This window comes from Ochotona curzoniae, unplaced genomic scaffold (assembly GCF_017591425.1).
Source record: "Ochotona curzoniae isolate NIBS_2020 unplaced genomic scaffold, NIBS_Ocur_1.0 scaffold_2453, whole genome shotgun sequence".
NCBI lineage: Eukaryota > Metazoa > Chordata > Mammalia > Lagomorpha > Ochotonidae > Ochotona > Ochotona curzoniae.
In genome coordinates this window covers 2,836,723-2,855,131 of record NW_024467094.1, presented here as the reverse complement: position 1 = coordinate 2,855,131, position 18,409 = coordinate 2,836,723, and the positions used below count along the sequence as shown (strand labels likewise).

General features: G+C 49.6%; 1 protein-coding gene across 2 annotated transcripts in view; it reads left to right on the top strand.

Annotated features, from left to right (window-relative positions):
• The window catches only part of LOC121169732 (protoheme IX farnesyltransferase, mitochondrial), a 119,939-nt gene that overhangs the window by 79,524 nt on the left and 22,006 nt on the right, over window positions 1–18,409 (top strand). For both annotated transcript variants that reach the window (XM_041000390.1, XM_041000389.1), the window contains one exon: window positions 5,813–5,883. In XM_041000390.1, the coding sequence (XP_040856324.1) occupies window positions 5,813–5,883 (71 nt within the window). The remainder of the gene's footprint in view (window positions 1–5,812; window positions 5,884–18,409) is intronic.

The window sequence follows — 18,409 nt, the reverse complement described above, 5'->3', positions numbered from 1 at the left end:
GTCCCAGCTGCTCCGTTAGTGGTCCAGCCCCCTGTTGATGCACCCGGGGGCAGGACGCAGACGAAGGCTCAAACCCGGCCATTGCAGCCATCTAGGGAGTAAGCCAGTGGAGGGAAGTTACCTTTTTTCTCTCCATCTTTCTCTGTCACTCTGCCTTTCAAACAAATAAATGTTGTTGTTGTTTTAATCCAACATAACTATTAAAAAAAAAAAGGAGCTTAGAGGCCAGCATTGAGGCATGGCTGGTTAAACTGGCTACTCCACTTCTGATCTGGCTCCCTGCTAATGGCAGAGGAGGGCAGTAAAAGGTGATCCAAGTGTTCAGCCTGGCACAGCCCCAGCCAGTGTAACCATTCAGGAAGCAGACCAAGGGATAGAAGATGCTCTGTAGCTCTGCCTTTCAAATAAATAACAAATAAATACATCTTTAAAAAAAAAAAACTGGGATATTCATCAGCAAGTAGATAGATAAACAAATTATGATGCTACTGAATTGAAAGGAACAGACTGGTGATACATCAAGCAGTAGGGTGACTATAAAGTTCCTGTGCTGCAAGAAAAACATCCTGACAATGACAGTACCTGCTGTATGATTCCATTTACATAAAGCTACGGGAAATGCAAATACTGCGGAAACAAAGAGTGGCTCAGTGACAGCCTGAGGACAGGAGGGATGGGTGGAGTGGAAGAAAACAGTGTGACAAAACAAAGCTTGCAGTGTGCAAGGTGCGTTTGTTGATTGTGATCCTGCGTCCACATTTGTCCAAATCAGCGTTAGAAGATTCGGGAAATGTCGGCCTCATCCCCAGGTGCAGACGCAGGTGAAAAATGAGCAGAAACTGTTTATGATGTGTTGGGTTGTTTGTGAATCTTCCTTGCAACTCCTGCAGATGAAAGAATTATTATTATTTACTGCTGAGAAAATTCAGCCTCCATGCCCAAAATATGTCTTCCAGTCTCTGAATCAGCAGCTGGCTAAGCCTCCAGCTCCCTGGGCAGCTGACTGCGTTCTGAAGGCAGTGAGTGACCAGGTGAGAAGGTTGGAGGTTCTGGGGCTACAGTAAGGATGGCTTCTCAACAGTATGATTCAGTCTGGACTTTCAGCCCTCTTTGGGCCATTACGAGCAAGGTGATCACTCAGTTTTTTGGAGCAGATAATTTTGTTGTGAATTCATTGTGGCTACCATGGAAAACACCAGGCAGGATAAATGGAAGACAGCGTATAAATCCCAAAGAACCAAGTCAGCAGAACTTGGTGATGAGTTGGATGGAGTTAGCCAGTCAGTGGTTGGAATCAAAGCAAAGTGGTGTGAAGATGTTTGTTTTTTTTTTAACCTAGGCTGAGAACTTGGAAGAGGTACCTGATATTTGGACAAATTTTGTTGCGTTCCATTTGAAACACATGAAGTTTTTTTTTAATTATTATTGTGTTAAAACATACAGATGAAAAAAGAAACAGCAATCAGGTAAAATTGCAAAATGAATGTCGGTTGCACACATAACGGTTTCATGGAAAAGCAGGAGAGCGGAAACAGGGTGGGGTCTACAGTTGGCCAAGGCCCTTTGTGTTATGGGGTGATGGGGGATGCTGGTCTCCCTCCCTGTCCGCGGCAGGGGTCACAGCACGGGCTCCCCGCGGCTGACTCCTTCTGGGCCTCCGGAGCATCCTCCCAGCTCCCAGTCATGTACCAACACTGGTAGGAAACAGGGTCCTTGTTGAGCACTCTCTCCATGTCACGCCCGTGCTTTGGGGGCGTCGTCGCAATCAGGACTTACGCCAACTTTACAGGTTGGTATATTGCTGTCCTCCTCCTACACCTCAGAAAAGTGATTTTTTTTTAAGATTTTTATTTATTGTTTATTACAAAGGTGGATATACGGAGAGGAAGATCTTCCATCCACTGGTTCCCTCCCCAAGTGGCCACAACGGCCGGTGCTGCACCGATCCGAAGCCAGGAATCAGGAACCTCTTCCAGGTCTCCCACGCAGGTGCAGGGTCCCAAGGGTTTGGGCTGTCCTCAACTGCCCTCCTAGGCCACAAGCAGAGAGCTGGACTGGAAGTGGGGTATCCAAGATTAGGACTGGCACCCATATGGGATCCTGACATGATCAAAAGACTAGGCTACTGCACCAGGCCCTTTTTTTCAAATACGAATTATATAGTAACTAGTAAATGGGAAATGTAGCACGTAACCTTGACTTCTCAAACCATAAAGCCTACCCTCACGACATTAATAGTATACTGTATCTCCAGCAACTCAGACATGTGCTCAGGTTTCTCTGCCTCCCATTTCTGCCTTTGGTCTTCTTTTTGTTTCTTAATAGGTTTTATTTATTTGAAAGGCACGCTTCCGTAAAAGAAGAGGGGGAGGATCTTCCAGCCACTGGAATCACAGCCACTGGCTGTGATTGCTAGGGGCTGGGTCACTTGGAAGCCGGGAGCCAATCACTTCTTCCGAGGACTTGGGCCATCCTCTGCTTCTTTCCCAAGCGCATCAGCAGGGAGCTACATCCGAAGTGGAGCAGCCAGGACTTGAACTGGCGGCCAGATGGGACCCTGGCGTTGCAAGCAGGGGCTTTTCCTTGGGAAGTCACAGCACCAACCCCCTTGTTTCCCTTTTGTGTCTGGAATGCTCCTCCCTCTGCTGTTGTCTTAGGCATTCAGCTCTTGCTGAGTCACCAAGCCCCAGGCTGGGAATGCTTGCAGGAAGGTTCTCCCTTGCCTCTGTGCCAGGTCCCTCGGCTCGCGGCTCCCATAATCCTCCGCATGTCTCCCGCTTACTCTCATGTACCTATTCTTGTAATTAACCATGTTAGCATAGTTCAGTCTTTCTGACGGATTAAAGGTTGGCAGACTTCTTCTGCGGAAAGCCACCCAGTAAACACTTAAGGCCTCGTGGGCACAGGGTGCCTGTTGCAACAGCCCAGCATGCTCATGTGCCGTGAAGGCAGCTGTGGCGATGCACAGACAGGCAGACCTCACCAGGACTAATGTCACAGACTATCACTGTTGGATTTTTCCAACCTTTTAAGAAAAAGAAATCCAAACAAAATTACAAAAAAAAAAAAAAAAAACCCTGTACAGGGTGGGTGGGCCCACGCACTGTGATTTGTGCCCCCTTTAAAGTAAGCGTTTCTTGGAAGTGCTGCGTGTATCCGCTGCGTGTCGCACAGTAGATACGGAGGTCCTTGTATCGACTTGGGTGGATAGTGAGCGTGAAGAGACGCACGGGGACATGAGTGTAGGGTCAGAAGAACCCTGCTACGTCAAAGGAGGGTGGTCCTGGCGATTGGTCCTGTACAAACACACGCGCATACACACAGCCACGTGCTCGAGGATGGAATACAGAATGATAGGAGACCCCCTGACATCTGTCTGCACGAGGTTGATTTTACGACGTGCCAGTCCGATGGGATCCTCCGCAGTGGGTAAAAAGCAGAACCAACAACTGCCACTGTCGCTTGTGACACACGCCAGTCCAGAAAAGCCAGCCGGGGAATGATCCCTGGCCAGGACTTCAGTTAGGAGCAGGTGAGGTGAGGTGATCACTCCCATGGGAAACGAGGTGAGGCGATCAGCCCCCATGGGAAGCGAGGTGAGGCGATCACCCCCATGGGAAGTGAGGTGAGGCGATCAGCCCCTCACAGGAAGAACTTCTGCGATCCTTAGATACAGCAAGTACCCTCTTAACGTCGTCACAGTAGCTGTTATTGGCGTGTGGTATGATTGTAAAGGTCTGAGAATTCCAGCTGTCCTGCCCACTGGCTAAATGAGCTGGAACTGACTCAACAAAAAGGTGGGAGGACCTGTGGAAACTTCCTGTAGGTGACGGGGACTCTCCACCATGAACAGCTACCCGGAGAACCGGAAGGGGATTCAAGAACCCAAAAGCAAGGAGGGAAAAAATACATGTAGTTGTATTGGAAGGTAGGGACTATTATTAAAAACGTTTTTTTCTAAAGATTGATTTATTCACGTTTATTGGAAAGTCAGATACACAGAGAGGAGGAGAGATAGAGAGGAAGAGCTTCCGTCTGATGAGTCACTACCTAAGTGGCCACCATGGCCGGAGCTGCACCAATCCAAAACCAGGAGCCCTGAGCCTCTGCCAGGTCTCCCACGCGGGTGCAGGGTCCCAAGGCTTTGGGCCATCCTCGACTGCTTTCCCAGGCTCCAGGCAGGGAGCTGGATGGGAAGCGGGGCCACCAGGATTAGAACTGGCACCCATATGGGATCCCGGTGCGTGCAAGGAGAGGACTTTAGCCACTAGGCTATCGTGCTGGGCCCTATTAAAAACATTTTTTGAAAATGGAAACTAGAAGCAGTCTGGTAGCAGAACATTTCTCAAATAGTTCAGATAAGTTTTTCATTCATTTGTAACGCTGAGTAAGATGAGTGTCCAGCAGAGCAGTTCAGCTACGCTTTGAAAGACTTGTATCCCCTATCAGGATCCCTGGTTCCAAGTCTGGACTCGGGTGTCCCTTCAAGCTCCCCGCCCGCGGGCACCCCGAGACGGGCAGTGGGCAAGAGCTAGTGTGCTGGGGGCTGTGCTGCACGTGTGCGAGATGTGAGTAGAATTGTCACCTCCAGGCTGTGGCCTGACCGAACCCCAGCTGTTACAAGCATTCTGGGAGTGAGCCTGAGTGTGGGACATTCTCTCTCTCTCTCTCTCTCTCTCTCTCTCTCTCTCTCTCAAATATGTAAATATTTATTAATGCTTCCTAGTAGGTACTTCTAGATCACTTATGAAGTACGAAATACAATGTCACTTATTTCCAGACTGTCTTCTTGCCACTAGTGAACTTACTAACCACATGGAATTACACAGTGAGCCATGATTTCTGCAGACCCGTGCAAGAAATGAGCCCGGTCCCTTGAATAAACTCAGATCAGATATTTCTGCAATCTCTTAGATATGTTTTTCTTAAGAAAAGGTTCCATGGTCAAGCCTTTGGGAAACTGTGCCTGAGTAATATTGGATTTCTTCACTTTGGAATTTCCAGAAACTTTGTCATCACTATCACAGCGTGGCCATCGGGTTGGGTTGCTGGGAACATAGTCGGGGAAATACCAGCTTAGCACTTCTCCTGAATTCTCTCTGCCTCTCCTGGTGTAGTGAGAGGTACTTTCCAATAAATGACCCGATCCGAGTTTCGACCGCTGTGACATGACATGAGCCATTGCTAGCCAATTTAAGAACACATGGTACAGTTAAAGATTTGGAAAATGAATTCTTCATCATGCCCCTGGCTTTGCCCTTTAGTAGCTAAACAGTAAAAGCTGTACTTCATGAGCAGGGTGACCATGCCAGGGCGTTGTCCAAGCTGGGACACTTTGAGTATGATGGAGGTCAACTCCGAGTGTCCCGGGGAGGACAAGGTGACCACCCTCAGCAGCCTGGACTCCGCAGGTGCCTGCAGTCACAGAGCCTGGCCTCAGGAGCCTGTTCCCAGGGTTGCCTGGCTCGTGGCTGAGTCACAGGCCTTGGGATCCTGTGTGTAAGATTCTGGGACTTTAAGCCCTGAAACCGTAGCCCCAAGGAATGTAAAACTACTTAGCAAGGGGTTTTCAAGGTGGATAGGGATTCCTGACAATGCATATTGGTTTTGGATCTTGTTTGTTTGTTTGGTTGGTTGGTTTGGTTTTGTCTTTTCTAGAAAATTTTTCTCCAAAAAGGGCCAAAGTATTGATTTATCCCACCCAAAGTGAAGTGAAGTTCACTGTGGGAAATTTCTCAGCCCTGCAGCCTCAGAGTTGCTTCACACTATTGACCTCATTTTTTTTTTTTTTGTCTTCTTTTACTCTTAACAGTTCTTTGAGGTGCCGTTTGACTCCAACATGAATCGAACGAAGAACAGGCCTCTGGTCCGTGGGCAGATCAGGTAAAGTCACAGCTGCGAATTCCCTGTGTTTTAGAGAGCCTGCGTCTGCCTGTCCCTCCTCGTCAGGCCCCAGAACTGTGCCTTCACACCTGCCCAGGACCCCATTGGTGGCCGATGGCTGCATGGCTCCCCTCTAACCGACATGCGCCGCCCAGCACTTCAGATGCACCCAAGACCCGGGGCTTCTTTAGTGAGAGTCACCTCCATGTTAGGTCTTTGTGATTTGGGGGGGTGGGGGTGTGCATGGTCTTTGGGGTGCTTGAAGGTGGTGGCGCCCCATGCACCTAGGATTTGAAAACCCATCCGAAAGGGCCTCAGTAGAAGGCTGTGTCTAAAATCACATTTTTTTTTTCAGATTAACCAATTAAGCTGTTGTATGCTCAGAAAGGCACTGCCTCCATTACCGTCCTTTCCACCAAATTCAATTAAGCAGAACTAAAAGGCATATAAATATTTTAATGTCACTAATGGTTAATAATTAACTTCCTGGAGACCCCTAAACTGGCGTTTTAGAATTTTTTTTTTTTGAATCTAGTATATTATGTCATGAGCCTAGAAGAATAAAAAGGGCCAGTTGGTTTATCCTGGGTGTTCACAGTCAAAGCTTAGCATGTATGAGGGAACCGCTTAGAGATCAGATAGTCGCACACCACGTAAGGCAGTAAGACAGCCGAGGAAACAAGGGCAGCTCCGGGTAGATCCAGGCTCCATACAAGCAAGCGGAAACATTAGGCTGTTTTGACACTTTTAATTTCTTTCTTTCTTTCATTCTTTCTTTTTTTTTTTTTTTGATAGGAGATCTCTATTTCTTTTTTTTTTTTAAGATTTATTTATTTTTATTGCAAAATCAGATATACGGAGAGACAGTGAGAAATCATCTTCCATGATTCACTCCCCAAGTGAGCACAATGGCCAGAGCTGTGCCAATCCCAAGCCAGGAGCCAGGAGCTCTTCTGGGTCTCCCGTGCAAGTGCAGGGTCCCAAGGCTTTGGGCCGTCCTCCACTGCTTTCCCAGGCCACAGGCAGGGAGCTGGATAGGAAGCGGGACTGCAGGGATTAGAACCAGCGCCCATATGGGATCCCAGAGTGTTCAAGGCGAGGACTTTAGCCAATAGGCCACTTTAGCCAATAGGTGTTGGGCCGGACACATTCAGTTTCTAATGTATTAAAAATACTGCTGCTGCATTTGTTGTAAAGGCCATTAGAATCGGACAACAGCTTCTTCTCTCCTGATACTTTTTTTCTTTTGTTTCTCAAGTATATGTAAAGCCATGTACCGTCTTTAAGTGGATAAAGTGCCAGGTGTGCCCACATTTGTTTTAGAGAAAGGAGTCCAACGGATAGGGCCCCCCACTTTCAAAACTGCAAACTTCGACCGTGCCTGTTAGCTTCTGTCATGATTTTAATGTCATATTTATCTGCTACAAAGATATTCTTTAAATGTGACGTCATAGGAGTATAGTTGAAAGTTTGACCAAGTAGCCATTAAAACTTATTTCTCAGTTTTGACTGGCTTTGTGCTCCTGGCAACTGTGGGTCATTTAAATCCAAATGTTATTTCAATGTTATTCCCTGCTCCATTTGACTGGGGCTGGTATGCCTCGGCGCTGGGCACAGCTCCACGGGCTTACCTTACAGGGCCCCATTTGAACCTTACGGGGCCCCGTGTGAAATGGGGCCTCGTCATCGTTTGTGGGCACGTGACTCATAAGCCAGGGAAAGTCGTGGGCTGGAACATTCTGTTCAGCCCTCACACCCAGACTGGGACCTCTCCAATCTATAAAGACGCACATTTAGGAGAAGTGATTGACTAACTGGTTAATTGATCTCACCTTTCCAAAGGATTGCAATTTTTTGGACTTTTTTTTGTTTACGTGAACAAAATTTGCTTCTGAGGAGTAGGAGTAACATCCTTCTTTTAGGGAAAGTGGCAGGTGTGCAGACCAAGCAGTCTGTGGGTAGTTAAGGCCCCAGGGAAACGCCCTCAGGGTGTTGTCCTGTCTTCCAGAAAAACCTGGTGGCCCAGTATCTGCTGTTTGTTTTGGTTGTTTACTTTTATTCCAGATAAGATTGAGAGGTGTCCTTCAGACTAGATGGTGATAGAGGGAAATGGATGGCAGGGTTATGGGAAATAGGATATGGGATTAAAGGTGAAATATTAAGAAAAACAACTTCCAGGTCACAGTTAGAAGGTTCAGAGTGTAAGTTTCACCTGCGTCTCTGGCTGGGATCGCATCTGTGTCACAGTGATGGCCCTTACATGTCCCAGGGGGGATCCCAGCTACACCCCAGCACCGAGCCCTCCATGTGGATTCTGTCTTCATTCTCCCCCATGGGGCAGGTCCTCTCCGGTCGCCCCCCACGTTCAGGGGAGCAACCGAGAATGTGTCCCGGACAAGCGGCACAACTCAGGTCCACCCGCGGGTCTGTCAACAGCACACAACAAGAAGGAAACGCCACTTCAGGAGGACCGACCTGGTGCTGATGGTCACGGGATGTCCTTGGTGACTTCAGTAGAGGGAAGCAAACAGCACGTTGCCAAGGCATCCCCAGACGGAACTGCCAACAGTTCCCAGGGAGACCATTTAGAATACATAGCCTTGAAGTGATCGGAGAGGAGCATGTTCTGGGGCCGACATCATAGGCCAGAGCATCTCTGTTCAGCTAGGTGCAGAGAGAGAACCTAGGTGGCTGGGTCATTGTCCACACTGAGTTGAGCTGTCATTTTGGGCAATGACGTCCATTTCAGAGTGGCTGATTGAGCCCCGACTGTGCTACACTTCCAGTCCAACTTCCTGCTAATGAGCCTGGGAAGATAGCAGGGGGGGCCTGAGTACCAGCCACTGACGTGGGAGATCTGCATGGGATTCCAGGCTCCCAGCCTCAGCCTCGCCTAGCCCTGGTCAGTGTGGCCATTCAGCAGATGAACCAGCAGATGGAAGAACTTGCTCTCTCTCTCTCTCTCTCTCTCTCTCTCTCTCTCTCTCTCTCTCTGTCAGTCTGCCTCTCAAATAAGCACATGCACACATGTAACTGGGTGCCAGGCAGTGAAAGCAGGGCAGGAGGTGTCAGTGTTGTGTATAGCTCACGTGGTGACTAGGAGCAGGGATGTGAGAGAGGGCTGCTCAGCCACTCGGTATGATGCTAAGGAGCAGGTGGCTTGGACCAGCACAGGCTGCATTCCCACGGTCAGCCCAGCAGCACCGCCAGCCACGCCCTCCCCCTCCTCTCCAGTGCCACCTGACGTCGAGGTCATGACAGTGACGCCCACAGAGTCTCATCACAAAATAAACGGAATGCAAAATATATTTAAGCCAGCTGTGGTTACACAATGTAATACAGACCCATTGAAATGCCTTTGCTATAAATATCACTCAGTATCTTTACATTTTCTTTATCTCGTTGGACGTTTCAGCCAAAAATGTCCTAACTGTGAGTGTTTTCCGTGAGGAGTGATTTGGGCTTGGAGCTCCTTCGGAGTCACGTGTCAGGAACTCACACTTGGGCACGAGTCAGCCCGCTCTGCAGATTGCCTTTGTACATGCAGAGTCTTACAGTGAAGATAAGCAAGAGAAGCTTATCTTCTCATTAGAAATTCAGGTTCGGTGTAATCCCTTGTAGCTAGGTGACTGGAAATTTAAAAAAAAAAAAGTTGGAAGGTAGAAACAATGCCTATCTTGAGATGTTTTTCTTTTATTTTTCTAAATATTTATTTATTTTTATTACAAAGTCAGATATACAGAGAGGAGGATAGATTGAGAGAGAGAAAGATCTTCCATCCGATGATTCACTCCCCAGCTGACCGCAACGGCTGGTGCTGTACCAGTCTGAAGCCGGGAACCAGGAACCTCCTCCAGGTCTCCCATGCAGGTGCAGGGTCCCAAGGCTTTGGGCCGTCCTTGACTGCTTTCCCAGGCCACAAGCAGGGAGCTGGATGGGAAGTGGAGCAGCTGGGACATAAATCGGTATCCGTATGGGATCCCAGCCCTTACAAGATGTTGAAAGACTAACCTCACCCCCAAAAAAGCCAGACACCAAATGCCCAAGGGACCCCAAATCTCAGACGAACATTCTCAGCAGACTGAGAATTGTGCAGGCAGCTGTGAGGCGGCTTCACCAGCTTCCTTTGTTTTTCTTTTGCCTGTGGCCTAAACGTATCTGAGTACAAAGTTCTGTTAGATTCCTTTTCTAGTTAGATCTGTTTGTTTATCGGTATTGTTTCCTGTCACTCTTCCAAATCCCTTGTGATCTATTGTTAGCGTAGCTTCTATGCTATTGTCTGGTTAACTAATAACGTTCATCTGCCTGCTTGTCCTGCAAAAATTATGGTACAAGTTGCCCAGTAAGATTCAATTAAGTGTGCATTGCCTCATCTTGCTTCTGCATCCCCTGTGTCCTGATTCTTCTCGGCGTGGTCATCCCCGCTAGAGGGACCCACGAGAACAAGGCGGGGATTTAGCCATTACACCACGCCCAAATAAATCTTTCTTTTTTAAAAAAGATTTTATTATTTATTTGGAAAACAGAAGGAGAGAAAGAGACTATCCTTGTAACTGCTGCTTCACTTTGCCAATAGCTGCAGTAACCGGGGCAAGGCCTGGCTGGAGCCTGGAGCCCAGAACTGCATTCAGGTCTCCCACATGGGCGGCAGGCTGGCGGGGGCCCGTAGACTTGCGCCATGATCTGCCACTTCCCCAGGTGCGTTAGCAGAGAGCTGGATCAGAAGAAGAACAGCCGGGAGTTAAATAAGTGCTCCAGCATGGCAGGCTGGCATCCCGAGCAGCAGGTTAACATGCCATGCCACACAGTGCTCGCCCCAGCTAGGCACCGTCTTTAATGCTGTGGTTCAGCAGTGAGTGCAGAAAGGCCTGCCTCTGAGGACCGTGCAAGCTGACCTGTCATTGCTGACAAAGAATTTCTTAATCAACAGGAGCCAGTGCCTAATGATGGCTGAATAGATGGACAGGCAGGCAGGCAGGCAGACAGACAGCAAGTCAGCAGGTAAAACAGAAGTAGAAATGACCTCCCGGGAGATTCAAGGCAGGAACACAGGACACGTAGTACCAAGGCAGTGACGACAAGCCGTCCCAGCAGGCCTGGAAACTGAATGAGGAAAGCTAAAGGAATCCTTCAGGGCGGGTGTCGCCGTGCCCAAATACGTGCACGTACGTGCCGCTTTGATTTCCGGCTGTTCCACTTCCAGTCCAGTTCGCGGTTCATGTGCCTGGGAAAGTAACGGGAGACAGCCCCAGTCCTCGGGCCCCTGCCCCCACCTCGGAGACCCAGAGGGAGCTCCTGTCCCCTCGGCCCTGGGGGTCACCGTGTCCCCCAGGTGAGCTGCCTCTGCTTCTCTTCCTTCCCGCCTACCTCCTCTCTGTTTCTCTTTTGTAACTTTGGCTTGCTTTCTGGGAAAGCTCACTCCTCAAATGATCCCATCTCCTCTCGCTCTGTGTGCCCCCTGTGGTTCAGGGAGACCTCAGGGCGAATCCCAGAAGGCTGCAGCTCCACCGCGGAGGCGAGGCCTCACAGCCGGCCCCACTCTGGGCTCAGAGCTTGGAAGCATTCTCCTTATCCTCCGGGTGTCTTGCCCAGGCGGCGTGCATGCGCAACCGTCTCTGGCCCTCCTTTTGTGGACTGTCTTATTTCACTCAGTGATTCTCCCTCGGAGTGAACACCCGTCATTCCCCAGCCCCCTGCAGAGGCCTGTGTGCCCTTCATGTGTGCCCTTCAGGGGTTCTCACGGATAATTCCGAGTCTACCATGCTTTCATCCCAGGCTGACCTGGATAAACTGCAGCTTCGTGGCCGGGGGAGGGCGGGGGGTTCAAGAACATAGAAACGCATGCAGACCCCTTTCCGCACAGCCGGTGTGCTGCTCGCCTGTGTTTTCCTGGGCCGCCCTCGTGCGCGTTGTCTCAAGCGGTAGACTCAGGAGGGACGCGTTTGATCAGGAACTAAGGTAACTGTCCTCCAACCGTCAAAAACGTATTTTAAGCAATAGAAGAAACTTCTGCCGGTTTTGGAAGAGGGATCAAAGAGAAAGGCCTTTGAAGCTGACATACCCTTTAGCAAGATCTAGGAAATTATATTAGTATTCGTTTTAAAATGTTTATTTATTTGAAAGGCAGAAGGGGAGATCTTCCATCTGCTGGTTCACTCCTCAGGTGGTCCCAGCAGGCGTCGCCAGGCGGCCAACAGCTAGGAACTCCACCACAGTCGCTCATATGGGTGCCGGGACTTGATCACAGACACTCCAGGATGAGAGGCTGGCATCTTCAGTGTGCCACGGCACCTGGCCTGTTGTTGAATTTGATTTCCCCGTGTGGAGAACATGAAAGAGAGTGCCCCATGAAATGCGAGGCCCGTACGTCTGAGGCACCACTTCTAGTTGAAACAAGAGAAGTGAGTGAGTGTTGGCACAAGTCCCGTTCGAGACAATTCTTCTCTCCTGGTTTTCCCCACTAAGTAGGAAGAAAAGGCAAGACTGTCATTTAAATCCGCAGTCGGTTGCAGAGAGCACGCTGCCCTCCCGTACCTGCAGGCCTTAAGGAGATCCAGCCTGTTGCGGCCTCTGATGGCCCCGCGTGCGCACCGCCCTTGCGAACACTTGACCCCGTGGCTTTCTGCTTTCCCTGCCGCACTGCGGACAGTTATTCATCAGAGCCTCTAATGGCCTAGGGGCCACTCAGTGAGACTGAGTGCCCCAGACACCACATCACTCAGCAAGTATCCCAGATGCGCAGGGCTCATCCCCAGTTGCACTGCGCTCAGCCGAGAGCTTGTGCATCTTAGGACTCCAGAGGGCTTGTAATGGAGCCACCCTGCCCTCGGCTGTCAGCTCCTCCCCCCCGCCAGAGTATGCCCCTATTAGCTTGGTGCCAGACCTCTGCCTCTGTTCCCCGTGGGCTCAACAGATCCGCGGCTCCTGGCTGTCCAGACACGTCACGGGCACCATCAGGAAATCGTCTTTGCTGCTCCCTGTGAGGCTGGCATTTCCCTGGCATCACCACATCCTCACTTGTACCTCCTTCCTCCTACCCCTCACCCATCACACAGATTCTGCACCGCCAAGACTCCACCCATTTAGCAGAACTCCGTGTCTCCTTGGGCCTAATTCAATACAGTGTGTTTAGTTTTATCCATTTTTCCATTCATTTGAAAGAGAGAGAGAACTGTCATCTGGTGGTTCGTTCGTGCCCACCGTGACTCCAGCTCTAGGCCACAGCTAGGAGCTGGGAATGCCATAGGGTCGGCCGTGTGGATGGCAGGGACCCAGCTTGAGCCATCGCAGCTGCTTCCCAGGGCTCAGGTGTCGCTCCCTGGGATACACACGTCTTAACTACCAGGCCACATGCCTGCCCCTGGAAAACATGCGTTTAGTGGGTTTTTTTTTTTTTTTAATTGGTGGCCAGGGGAAGGATACGTATTTTCCACAGCTGGGATCTTTGTTGGGAATTCTGAGGCCCTCACTTCTTCCTCGTGGTCTTCCCAGGCCTGAACCCTGGAGCAGGTGCTCAGCTCAGCACAACCCCCTTCCCATCCCAGCTTGTCTACTGCATGAGCGGTTAGGTGGTCGTGGTGGTCCTTTCCCAGATGTGCTGTTCCGTCAGTTGCTGCTGCGTGTCTCCACTCTATGGGAGTGTCCATCCTCACCATTCATCTCAGCTTCTCCCTGCGCCTCCTCTTCACGTTCCCCTCTCTCTGAATGTCTGCCCTGATCCCTCATCCGCTTAGTGACTCTCGGTCCCATTTCCAGGGCCCAGTGAGGAGAGCAACCTGATCATCCAGACGAGGGCCCACCCTCCCATTCCTGGGCCGCTCCCCCAGGGCCGAGGAGAGGGGTCGGGGGAGACGGAAGGTCAGGGGTACCCACAGCCACTCTGCTACATCCAGGGTGGCAAAAGCTTCACTTGCCCTGTGCCAAGCAGGCGTGTCTGCCGGGATCCTGCTCTGTAATTCGCTTTTCTGTAACACCCCTCCCCCGTGGGCAACACAAGCGATGTCTGATTCTTTGTGTGTAAGGAAGAGAATCTTAAAAGTGGTAAAATTTCCGAGCCCAGCTCAGAGGCTTCTCTGCCCACCGTGGGTCCCCCCTCTGTTTGGAGTTCCTCAGGGGAGTGGGCACAAACTTGTAGGTGTCCGTTTCCTGTCCCCTTTGTGGTCTTGCCAGAAGATGGAGGGCCACCGCTGTCAGAGTTGGAGTCCTTTAGACTCAAAACGACATGTATCTTACACACGGCGTTCTTCTCATTGATATTCTTCATCCTGGTCTTTTCCTGATTGAACAGAGTGTTCACACTATCACGGCCCAACATCTCCTAGAAGTAAATGATTCTGTTCTTTCTCCAGTTCATCAGGCATTTGTGCGCCACCTGTAATTCCGCCCTTTGTTTTTGCAATGCTGGAGAGTGTATCGTCTGGGTGGAAAATTTAGCTAGACACCGCACTTAGCAGATAGGGCAAGGCAGCCCGTAATTGTGCGGTGAATGAAATGAGGAAATTGTCGTAAACACGTTCTCCTGGGGGACCAGGCAGAGCAGCTAGGGACCCGGCAGCTTGCTGCGGGAGGGGGCCCGGGCTGGCCCTTTGTCCCTGCTCTTTTGAAAGACGTGTGTATTTTGCTTACGCCTCCTTTGACTTCTCCATTTCCCCCTCACGCGGGCGTTGACAGGGAAGTAATACATGTCAGCATTGGTTTCTGCTGAAGCTTAATGGATCCGATCAGGGTGAGCCCCACTGGTAGGCTGCAGGCATGGGCCCGGGCCGGAGAGAGTGGCCGCTAAGAGCAGAGCGAGAGGTTATTTAGAGAGGATAAATTAAAACACTTGGAGTCGGGGGGTCAGCCCATACCTGGTTGTGAAATGAATGATGAAGATGGAGTTTTGGAACTGAAATGAATGGATTGTTTAGCTGGCATTATTAACTTAAAGAACAGGGTTTAGCTTAAGTATTATAGGGATTTACAGGAGACATTTTTCACATCTACTGAAGGTTTTACCAGTAAGCACTTAAGCAAATGTAAACATTTTGCGGGCTGCAGCGGAGCCGTGGATCTTACTCAGCAGCCTGGCCGCCTCGCCGCGTGCACGTGCGCCCCGGCCGGCCGCGGCCCTGCGCGGTGTCCCAAGATTGTTATCATTAGTCTCTTGGTGTGTATATATTGCTAATGTAATAAGAACATAAACATTTTATAAGTATAGAAATTTCTTTCTTTTTTTTTTTTTTTAAATGTTAACCAGTGATTTGAAGTGGCAGGAAGAACAAATTTGGTTTCAACTTCACAGCAGCACGGAGAACTTTTGTGCTTCAAACGCACTCTCCGTGCCGCGGGACCCACGGAATGAAGCGCGGGCGGTGAGCGTGTAGACACGGCCCTGCAGTATCAGTCCAGTGGTAGATTCAGGGGGCACACTGCCTGCTCCACTGTTACTCCCCTTACTCTCTGTAAGGAGGAGAGAAAGAAGAAGTAAAAGGAAAAAAAAGGAAGCATTGATGACTGTTTTTGAAGCATTGTAAGAGGTGAGGGTGGGGGCATTTGTCAGCTCCCACGTCTCCAGAACCAGAAAATACCCAGCTGCTCCAAGAGATAGGAACAATTAGACTGCTGTTTGGAGCCACTCGACAAATCCGGCATACGGGGCAGGCAGCACAGATCATCCCGGGTTGTTTAGCCTAACTGCCCCTTCACTTCGTTTGGTGTCTTTTCAGGTAAGACAATGTTGAGACGATTGGACCTCATGCCATCCCTGAGTGCCATCTTGGGTTAACGTGCCCTTTGGCATGGCTTATCAAGGGTCATCTGGGCAGAATTCCCAGGCATAAAGAATGTAAAGGTGAAAATCCCCAGAACACTGCGCTAACACACACCCTGTGTGTAATTTTTTTTTTTTTTAAGTAGAAATTGTACGGTGCCTTGGGTGGGCAGGCCAGCAGCAGTGCCTCTGGCATGACTGAATGAGCTTCGTAAGAACCCCCGGGCCGACAGGCAGACCTGGACACCAGCCATCTGGGGAGTCCCAGAGAGTAAGACTCGGACACAGGCGAGGTAGGGGGCGGGATTGGCAGGAAGGGAGTGGGATTCCGAGCCACGGGATCCACACACACACAGCAAGTTAGGCAAACCTTTCTTGCCAGAGGAACACTCTCACGCAGACCAAAGTTAGTGCACCTGCAGCTCCCCCAGACCAGATCCTTGATGAGGCGTTTTGTCTGGGCTACGGTTTGTGTCGGCTGCCAACATTTAAGGATAGAAAACCTTCGTGTCAGACTCTAGGTTCCAGGACTGTGTCTGCGCATCCCCATCTGGTACCTGCCGGGCACACACAGCCTCCACCACACCTTGGCCTTCCACACCCGTCCTTTGTGTTGCCAGTCTGGGTGCCCATGGGCACCTGCTGAGCCGCCAGGAGGCTGAGCTACATCCAGTCCCCAGGTAGCCTCCGAAGCAGCAGGGAGGAATGAAGAGTTTTATTCCCTGTGTTTTCTTACGCGTTGTGTTTTCTTAAAGCTCTTCGAAGACTCTAAAATTCACTGACCCTGTTTGCGTAGGTGAGCAACACTGCTTGGAAAATTTAAAAAAAAAAAAAAAAGCCTGTGAATTTCTATAAATTAAAAGTCAGAAGGAGGGTCAGTGAAGCCATCTGGCTACACCAGGAGAAATGGCAGGCACTGGGCGCTGCCGGCACTGGAGGCTTGCCCTCAGGGTGTCAGGGAACAGAGGTCAGACCCCCCACACCACCGGAACCCTGATTTTCACGGCTATGCTGAAAGAATAGAGGCCACTGCTGTTGGCACATCCCGGAGTGGCATCCTGTGCTGTGGCTTATCAGGTGAAGCTGCCCTCTGCAACGCTACCTCCCCACGTGGGAGCCCGTTCAAATCCCGGCTCTGGATCCGCTTCTGATCCAGCTCCATGCTGGTCACCTGGGAGAGCCGTGGAACTTGGCCCGAGTAGTTGAGTCCCTGCCACTCTCGTGGGAGACCCAGATGAAGCTCCTGGCTCCTGGCTCCCGGAGAATGAACCAGTGGCTGGAAGATCTCTGTCTCTGCATCTCTTTCTGCGACCCTGCCTTTCCAACAAGTAAATATTTTAAAATAGAAAGAAAATCCTAGAGTTGTTGTCCGCCCATTTTAGCTTCATCTTAAGCTGAACTGCTGTAGCATAGTGCCAGATCGCCGTTTGCTGCCTCTTGGATCTGAGAGAGAACGCTCACTGTGGTTTGGTTTGGTTTTTGATTTTTTTTTTAATAGCCGCTTGATCCCCTAAAGCCCTTTCAGTAGATTTTTCAGAAACTCAGCTGACAGACCTGATTTGTTTTCTCCTGTGGAAAATAGGTAAATAAATAGAGCGTGTCTTACCGTACTCCCAAAGTCCTCAAGTTCTGAACGTAACCGTCAGAAATATTTACTAATCCGTATGTGTCTCTTAAATGTGCTTGAAAACGGGCTTTTGGCGTCGCCGTCCTCATAGCATCCTTAGGTTCTGAGCGTCTTTGTCGGTCCTGCCCTGCCTTGCAGTGTGTGTACCTTGAAACATGCTGAGAAATACCGAGCCCCGCAGAAGAAACCGGGGAGACATTTTAAAAGCAATTATCTGTAGAGACTTTCCCCCTCCGAAACTCATTTCAAAGCCCAAATGTGGGATTTATGCAGGAAATTAAAGTTAAATTGGCTTGGTTTTGATGAAGGCTCTGGGATTTCTTTTTTTTTTTTTTGAAGAAAGGAAATTTTATTTTGTAATTTAAAAATCACTTATTCTGGAAGAGTGACCAAGAAGTATGAGATGTGATTTTTGTGTAAACCAATTACCTGCAGAACCGCTCAACACGTAGAGCCTTCCTGAGCCGATAGAACGTCTTGTAGACCTCCCCGCCACATTCCTCCGACAGAAGGGCCGCGTTCCTGCAGGAAGTTGTTTAAAAGTCAGGTCACTCAAGTCACAGTTATGAAGTGCAATAAATAGGCATCAAATGAAAGCTTGTGTTTCTCTCCTTTGTTTCTACTTTTCTATTAGAAAATTCCACTGGGCTCGCGCCCACCCCCCTAAGGACTGGCGTTTGATAAACACGGCAGCGTTAAAGGGAGCATTTTAAGGAGGCAAAAATAATTCCCAGAAACGTGTGGACAAACCTTCCCCTCCCCCCGGCCCTTGAGTTTATTCTATTGTTTCCTTTCCTCCCCCCCCCCCCCATCGCCTTGGGCAGGAAAGGGGAAAGTAGAAATATCCCATGCAGTGACTCTCGCTGGAAAACATATCTCAATTTAAAATGTAATTGAGTTTTGTATATGAGTTCTGAAACAAACCGTCATTCAGCCCTCAGCGTGAACCGTGAATCTGTTTGCATGCGTGAGTGAATGAATATAAAGGAATATTTTTTTTATAGAAGGGATGATCACTGGGTCTTTATTGTGCCCACGCCCTATGAAATAGCGTTGATTTTTCCTATTCATACATTCCTACTGGGTTAGTGAAAGTTGGAAATTTTTGACAGTACCAACATACCCCCATCAGCTTGTGTTTTTCTTCT